General features: G+C 42.3%; 1 protein-coding gene across 1 annotated transcript in view; it reads right to left on the minus strand.

Annotated features, from left to right (window-relative positions):
• Positions 1–8982, minus strand: part of naaladl2 (N-acetylated alpha-linked acidic dipeptidase like 2) — a gene marked incomplete at both ends in the record, with an annotated part of 270383 nt that overhangs the window by 112503 nt on the left and 148898 nt on the right. Inside the window, 1 exon segment of the mRNA XM_080506621.1 lies at positions 5051–5197. Coding sequence (XP_080362747.1) covers positions 5051–5197 — 147 coding nt within the window.

Raw genomic sequence — 8982 nt, forward strand, 5'->3', positions numbered from 1 at the left:
GCCACTCGGGGGTCAATTTGGCGTTTTTAACTACTTTTTTCCTTTTACCTCTGCATCTTAACATTAATGACTGTTGAACCTGCTCGGTTGTCTTTATTTCCCCGCACAATCTCACCTAAGTGATTCTACAATTATTTACTCGTTTTGGTGTACTGGGTGAACACACTGAACATAAAACTGCTAAATATACAAATAAATAAAATAGTGTTAAATTATACTTTTTTTTTTTTTATATACATATATTGAGAGTAATGAAACGTTTTCACAACTTAGAAAGTATATCCAATTAGTATTCGTACAAACCAATGCACAAATGCAGCCAAGAAATACATTTTATGTGCAACTGCTTGCATAAAAATACAAGAAATTCCCAGGCGCCCAACAACCATTTAACTAACAATTTGCATTGTTACAGGAGCCAACACAACAATATATATATATATATATATATATATATATATATATATATATATATATATATATATATATATATATATATATATATATATATATATAACAAAACAGCTGTCGACCGTGACGCCTTAAAAAGTGAGGAAACTAAAGAGCTAAATTTGTCCAAGTTCACTGGGAGAACAACAAAAGACGACATGATGAACACAGCATCTCACAAAATATCTTTTTTTTTTTTACAATTGACAAATAACAGCAAAAAAAACAAACTTTTAAAAATAGCTCAAGTTAATTTGGGATGACATGACAATGTTGTCAGCATTCGAAGCGGCATTAACGACACGACGGTCGGGCCGGAGAATCCAAACTGACACAGGCAGTTTTCTTAATGATCACACTGCCAGGTGCAGACACCTGCCTTTTAGCACGCACGCACACACGCATGCACGCACGCACACACACACACACACACACACACACACACACGCACGCTATCTCTGACAGCGACAACATTTATCAAGGAGCCTCCGACGGGACCGAGCAACAGTCCGACACTGTGGGAAATGTGTCCCTCGACCGTTTCGGCCAAAGCCAAAGCGCTCCAGCTAACGAGGCGCCGCCGCCAGGCTTCTCCAAAACCGTGACGCCGTCGCCAAAAAACTTGTGGTGTAAGCAATTTTTTTAAGGCTTCAATGTCACCCCGGTCTTTTCTTTTGAATCCGAAGCAGAAGTATTTATTGGGAACTCTGGGGGGGAAAATGTACTTCTTCCAATAAACACAATATATGAGTCTTTTGACGCTTTCCCATGAGGATCGACTCGACGTCGTTGGTTTTCCATTACAATAGATCAGTGTTTTTCAACCACTGGTGTTTCCTCCAGATCTCGTCAGGTGAGCCGTGGGAAATTATCTAATTTCACATTTTTTTCTAAAAAATATTTCCTCTCACAGCGACAGTGTGTTGCAGAGTAATCATGTATAAATACTCTTCACCACTAGAGGGCAGCACAGAACTTTGCCGGTGAAATGTAAAGTGACAGACGTCAGTGTGGTTCATCTCCACCTCCTGCTACCATCTTGTATCAAAGTACTGTGTCAGTGACAGTGATGGAGAAGTTTTTGAAAAGGAAGAATGTGAACCAGGATCTCAGCTCTTCATCCATCAGGTCCAGGTTTCACACTGAGGGAGGCACTATTAAAAAAAAAAAAAATTGGGAAATACTTTTTACGTCACGCTCACGAAGAAGGATTCCCCCGACTTCCTCGGCTGGAGATTCAAAATTCAAATAACTTTGTTATGCGACAACAGTGGTGGGGCAGAGTCGGAGGAACCTTAGAAGTAGAACCCCAACTATCGTTTTTTGCAAAGTAGTGTTTCACATTTCACTAGGACTTCAAACATTTTTTAACCAAACGAAGCATCAGCGCTGTTTTATCTCCAGCTTCCATCCTGAACTGAAGTTTCCTTCAGAGCCAACGTGCGTTTGGAAGAGTGGAGTTAAAACTCCGCGGCGGATATCGGCTAAAATTATGAATACCATAAAATGTGGATTGTTACCGTCCTGCTTCCGGTGTTTCGGTGTCACTGGCGCCCCTGTTAACTGGTGTCAGCGTAAAGTACCTGGCACCAGGGTACTAACACGTCGAGGCTCTGCACTCTCTGCAAACACATCGGTGTCTTTTGAAAACACGCTCCATGCTCCGTCAAAGCCTCCGTCAGCGCCAGGTGAGCAGTGGCTCTTACTCTACATTTCAATTACCTGTCGCGGCGTCTCTTCAAGCCTTTCACACCACAGACAGAACGTCTGTTTCTAACCAGCAGAACTCACGAAGTGAGCATTTTTTAATTAAAGGAAACGGGACACATGTGGTTTCACTAGTCTACTACTAGATCATGTGTATAATTACAGTCAGAGCCATTCTTTTTCTTTTTTCTTTTTTAACATTCTTCAGTATAAGATGGTAGATTTGTTCATAGGCACTCACGGATGATAAATGAGGCCCCGGGAGTTAAAAGCACAGTCAAGATTACAGATCTGACACTAACGTGACTTCTTCCTTCTGTCAGGGGGACGACATGACAATGTTTTGCCGTAAACATGACACGAATGCAAGTCTCACAATCTTCTCACGACCTCATGGGATTTAGTCATTAAAATGTGTTATATACAACCGGTTTTCCTACAGTTGAGGGATAAAACACAATATTATACTAGAAAAATGCGACTTACTGTATATTAATGGCTCTCATTGTAGGTTTGGAGGAAGCACTTATAGCACTTATGTACATATTCAGGCTGTAATCACAACTAAGAATTATAAGCTCTGAAAACCATATAACCCCCCCCCAAAAAAAAAAAGTTTAAATAGACTAATAGCATTCCATTCATCTCATTGATGTTCCTCGGAGGTATATTAATTCCACTCAATGTGATGTTGTGGAAAACAAGCTGTATTCATGCAAGTGGCATTATTCATTCGTTCATTTGGTCAAAACTGCAGCCGGCGGAGTTTTATTAAAGACGCCCTGACGGGGTTAAAATGGAAATTGGCCATTGATGGAAAGGATAAATTCATTATCAGTGCAAATGTCCTGCAGCTTTAGAGTTTCCTTCCGGGGGTTTTTTGCAAACAGACCGTTACTAAATCTGAGATGTGGCCGGTAATAAAAGCAGTGTCTGGTAAATGTAAGTGATCCAATAAGACGGAATATTCATCAGCGCAGCACTGCGCCATGCAAAACAAGAGAATTCCCCTTCAAATGATCAAACGCGGCGTCTGCGTGCATATCGGTTGATTATACAGATTGAGATTTTACTTGCCTATAGGGGGATGTTGTCAGGTTTTTGTTTTTGTATTTTTGTTTTGCTGTTTAAAAGAAAACAAGAAGGCCATTGCTGGGCTAATCCCCCGCCGGAGGGCTTTATATTTTCTCACAAAGCCAGCTCTAAGGCAGCACACTTGGTACACTAGAGGGTGTTCCATGGGTCCTAGTAGATAATAATGTATAATCTGAAAGGTCTTCTTCATAAGCTATGTCAAAATACGTCTCCAGAGCCCAAAAGGTGTTTTTATGCACTTAGTGACCCTGTGACCTGATATGCAAATTAGGTCATGGTCACCATGGTGCCCCTTCTCCCCAGGTGGAGTGTCCATGTGTGAAGTTTGGTGACTGTGGGCTCAGGAACTGCTGAGAAATGTTTATATGAAAATACATGTATTTTGCAACTATGACGAGCAAATTTCAGACCCTACCAATCTTCAAGGTCAAGGTCAAGGTCAGGTCACTTGGTATGCTGGAGGGTGTCCCCAGAGTACTAGTAGGTGTGAATAAAATTTCAGAGCCCTAGCTCAAAAACCTCGGCCTCCAGAGCCCAAAATGTGTTTTTAAGCACTTCGTGACCCTGTGACCTACTTAATATGCAAATTAGGTCAAGGTCACCATAGTATCCCTTCCCCCTCTGAGATGTATCCACATGTGAAGTTTGGTCACTGTGGGCCCAGGGGTTGCCGAGATATAGGTAGAAACGTTCCAACGGACGGACGTACGTTCGGAGACTGTTTCAAGATCCCCCTTCGGGGCCTATCGGCTACGGCGGGGGATAAAAAGTTAAATTAAAAAAAAAAAGCTACAAAAACAAAAATAACACACGGACCATGGGTCACTAAGTAATATCTATATATTTAATATTAATCCCAAGACAATAGAGCATTTGTCACAACAGACATCTGTTGTCTTTGCTCATTTTTGACCAATTTTTAAATAAAATAAACACAATCTCGTTTGATCTCGTCACGTGACGTGACCCGAACGCTACACCTCTTTCCTCGCCGTTACAGTCGGGGGGGGGGGGGGGGGATGCACCAAGAGTGAAATAAACTCTTTACTGGTGTATTCCAAGATGAAGGTGACCCCGGACGCCCCCGGTGCTGATTTGGAAGAGCGATATCAAACTCTTCAGCGTTTTCAGTTTGTCCTTAAAGACGTCCTGCTTCACCAAGGAGGAAAAAAATCTGTGTTCATTTCTTTTTAATTTCGGGGTTTAGGCTCCATTTCCATACTTCCTCCACCCCCCCCCCTCCCCCCCCCCCCCCCCAGTGTTCTCAGGCTGCGACGGCCCCCCGCAGGCAGGATAAACATCGTGAAGACCTCTCGCACTAATTAAGCTTAAAGTTGCCATCCCAGCCAGAACTTCCACATTCGAGTGGGATGATAAGCTTCAGCTAAATCTGTGCATTTTCTACCCTCAAGGCAGTACAACAAGCATTAATACAGCATTTGTTTTTTTTCCATGGAGGTAATTGGGAGCATGCATAATTTGAAAGGTTTGTGTATTTCTTGCTTGCAAAAAAAAAAAAAAAAAAAAAGTCATAATGCATATTGCGGCGAGCCAAAGTCTAAAATGACACGGTTAGTGTAACAGACTGCAGAAGGTTGTTCGCACGTCCAACAGCCAAAGTCCCAGATACACTGGAGATTAATTACACTTTTCCTTTTTCGTTGTAAAACACTGAAGCTGACAACTTTCCTTCCAAGCAACGAGAATATTGGAGGTCATCGGTAGGTGGCAGGTGGGACTTAAAATGAGAAAAAAAAAAAAGAAAAATAGAAAGCACGCTTGTGTTGTCTGAGCCTACCTCCACTGCTTTCGTCTGCTCAAAACCAAACTCCAGAGTGGGAACTCCCAGGTAGTTGGCGAAGAAACTCCCGTCTCCGGGCAACTGCAGCGAGCTGGCGTTGGGTTCAGGACAGTTCCCGCCTCGGATGCAGCTCAGCAGCTGCCTCTGCAGAAGAAGAAAGAAAAAAAAGAAGAAAAGAAAACAGAAGGAGATCAAAGCAGTGGGATTAGAGAAGACAAAGCTGGATGTGTTTTCAAACTTTGAGCAGTTTTTAAAAAATAAAAAGTTGAATTTTCAAGTGACTGAGAGCATCAAAATGCAAAAATGAGACTTTTGCGTTTTCTCTTCAAGAGGCCAAACTTTAAAACGACGTATATAAATGATGAGCAACTTGAGGAATGCAGCTTCAGGGCGTCGCTACTGAATCTGGGTCAAAGGTAACACTCATACAAGGATGAAAGCATATGAAAAGGCTCAAACGTTTAAAATCCACATGTATAATTCAAAGGTGACTAAAGAGAACAAAAAAAATTAAACTCTGTAACCCCATTCAGTTGTGGTCAGTGGAATCGAGGGGGGGGGGGGGGGGGGGGGGAGACTCATTAAAACAGCTGAAAAAAAAAAAGGACTTGAAGGCTGAAGTTAATCAGAACTGCCAAGGACACGCCTGAGTTGCGGTTAATCCGGCGTCGTCCTGCGAGTGGAGGAAGTCGAGTATTATGACGGCTAATTGCTCAGCCCGAGCGTCCGTCACGGTTCTCCCGCCGTAACGCGTGGCCCTTCACCTGGCCAAAACGCTCGCCGCCGCTCACTTAATTGCGAGCGATCACACCTGTTATTAAATCTCGGGGGGGGGGGGGGGGGGCTGGAAGTGAGCGCAATACAACCGGCAATCAGCAGTGGCCTCCGCTGTCCTCGTCGCCATTTCCTCATCACGTCGCATTTAATCAGGTTTTGTTTTGTTTTTTTTCCCATCAAGGTGTACAGATGTTCGTATTCTGGCTTTTTTTCTTTTTTTTAAAACCGCCGCCTTTTATCATCAGCGTGCAAAATGCATCGGACAAATATCCATATTCAAGATTTGCGTTTGAATTTTCCCTCCGACGACCGATGTGGGAATTAAGGTGGCAATGAATGCTTTTCCTTAAATTCTTTTTTTTTTTTTTAGTATTTGATTGTGTTTTCCAAAATGTACAACAGTCAATCCTTCACAATGCAAGCACATTTCTCCCAAACTCAATGTCCTTTATAATATCCAGACTACTCACACAATACTCACACAAAACAAAGGAAAAATAAACAGACAAGAAAAAGAAAAATATAAATAATACAAAAATACAAGAAACAGTTGTAGCTCAGAACCAGGGGTAAAAATTAAGAAATACTTTATATATATATATATATATATATATATATATATATATAGACATGCATCACTCAGACAACAATAGTCCACAAAAGCAGACATACATTACAGGAGGTCCTACACAGTCAGGTCTATGTTGCTGAATATATTGTAGCCGTCCTTTCCAGTTATCCTTGAATTTGTCAACTTCCAGTCAATTTTCCATATTATAAATGTTTAACATTACATCCATCCATTCATCAACAGTCGCACCAGATCCTGGCGCCACCTCTTGGTTATTGCCTTTTTTACCAGCCGACGCCATAATCCTCCGTAATTTACCATCTTGTTTATTTTTCAAATTCAAAGTCTTTAACAATACAAAATACAAAATCTTAAAACTAGTTGGAATCTTAGTTCCAACTTAGGTTTACAGATGTTCGCCTCCCTCACCACACGCACCATTTCTCTTTTTGGCTTTTTAAAAAAAAAAAAAGCCGCCGTTTAATCATCAGCGTGCAAAATGCATCGGACAAATATCCATATTCAAGATTTGCGTTTGAATTTTCCCTCCGACGACCGATTACTTGAGCTGAAAAGGTGGCAATGAATGCTTTTTCCTTAAATTCTTCCTAAATCGTGGAGAATTTTGCACACGGAGGACAAGCTTGTCGTAAAACAGCAGATCCGGCGTCGCCGGAAGAGAACAAACTGAAGAAACAAAGTATGACTGACAGTAGACATCAGTAAATTGTGGACAAGCGCCGACCGGCTCCTTCTGATCCCCACAGTCTGAGAAACATTGAACACAACAGTTGTGATGCTACAACCAATAATGACGGTTCAAACATTAAACATTATTGATATCACAACCCCGATGAAGGAAAGACAAACGTACCAAGAGATTCTCTAAAGGCGAGGAAAAATATATTTATAGAGCAACATTTGACTCATTAAATTAAAGAAAATAGTACATCAAGCAATTCACAATCCTAATCTGAAGAGTTACGGACAAGTCCACACAGTAAAGCCTGCAGTGCTGCCTTCACTCACCTCACTTCCTTGTTCACAGTCAGCCACACCCCAAACATTTCTCATATGCACCCTTGATTTACTCCGTTTAATTCCAATTGATTTCCTCGTCTTTCACTGTTTGATGAAGTGACTTCATCGAAGTTCACCCATTTTTTACACTGGAAGACCATCATTGCCACATCTCTTTTGTATTAATTATGTTTTTCTATGTTTGAGTTCCTCTGCTGACGGGCGGAGTCGTCGGGCAGTGGCAAAGGCGGGGCGACAGACGAGAGGCTGTTCCAAGCAGTTGGCCCTACCATCTGGTGCCATAGCAGGGGGGGGTTCTTTTAGGTTCAGTAGTTTCTCCACCATTAGTTTGTGTATTGTCATTTGTTTCCCCCTTGTGTTTTAGTTGGTTTCACACCCGATCCCTATATAAACCCCCGAGTCGCTCATTATCCCCCGCCGTGGCCGATAGGCACCGAAGGGGGATCTTGAAACAGTCTCCGTACGTCCGTCCGTTCGAACGTTTCTACCTATATCTCGGCAACCCCTGGGCCCACAGTGACCAAACTTCACACATGGACACTCCACCTGGGGAGAAGGGGCACCATGGTGACCATGACCTAATTTGCATATCAGGTCCCAGGGTCACGAAGTGCTTAAAAACACCTTTTGGGCTCTGGAGACGTATTTTGACATAGCTTATGAAGAAGACCTTTCAGATTCTACATAATTATCTACTAGGACCCATGGAACACCCTCTAGTGTACCAAGTGTGCTGCCTTAGAGCTGGCTTTGTGAGAAAATATAAAGCCCTCCGGCGGGGGATTAGCCGAGCAACGGCCTTCTTGTTTTGTTACGTCAACATCTCAGTTGTGTAGATATTTTGAGTTTGTTTTGTTGACCTCATGTTCCGTTAAAGAAACCTTCATTGGTCCGTTGGTTTTGTTGGGTAAATAAAACCCTGTTTGCCTACTGCTTGGTCCACGGCAGAAGCGACGAAGATACTTTAAATACTTTTTCCACATTCTCTCTCACCCTTTCCACTGGATCAACTTGACTTTGTTCTTATTCCCAGAAAAGCTTGGGGTTGCAGCTCCTGGGGTCCGTCGCAGTGGGGGGGGGGGGTTAGTGAACAGCGGGGCACAGCGTGTGCAGGTCATTGGGCTACGGCGACTTACTTAAATGTGCTGCCTGAAGTTAGAAACAAACCAAAAAGTACTTGGTCTGGAAGAGAAATACAATCCCATTTAGAAGGTTTTTCATGGGACGACGCAGGAAGAGACTCGTGATTCGTTTTACCTCCAGAAGAAGAAGGAGTCATTTTTAATCTGCTTTTATTACAAGTTCATGGATTTTTTTTGAAGCAAATCAGACTCCAGTTAAAGCCATGCAGTCTGTCCAGCACCATTCATAGGTACAATCAGCGTTGCCACAGTTACCTTGAAAAAGTAATCCGATTACTGATTACTAGTTACGCTCTTAAAAAGTCGACAACACCCTCCCATCATCTCAACATTCAAAGGTTTTTTCGCATAACTCTGCTGATCACTGCCTCCAGTTTACACATATTTAACCTTTGACC

This window comes from Blennius ocellaris (genome assembly GCF_963422515.1).
Source record: "Blennius ocellaris genome assembly, chromosome: 12".
In the NCBI taxonomy this organism is placed as follows: domain Eukaryota; kingdom Metazoa; phylum Chordata; class Actinopteri; order Blenniiformes; family Blenniidae; genus Blennius; species Blennius ocellaris.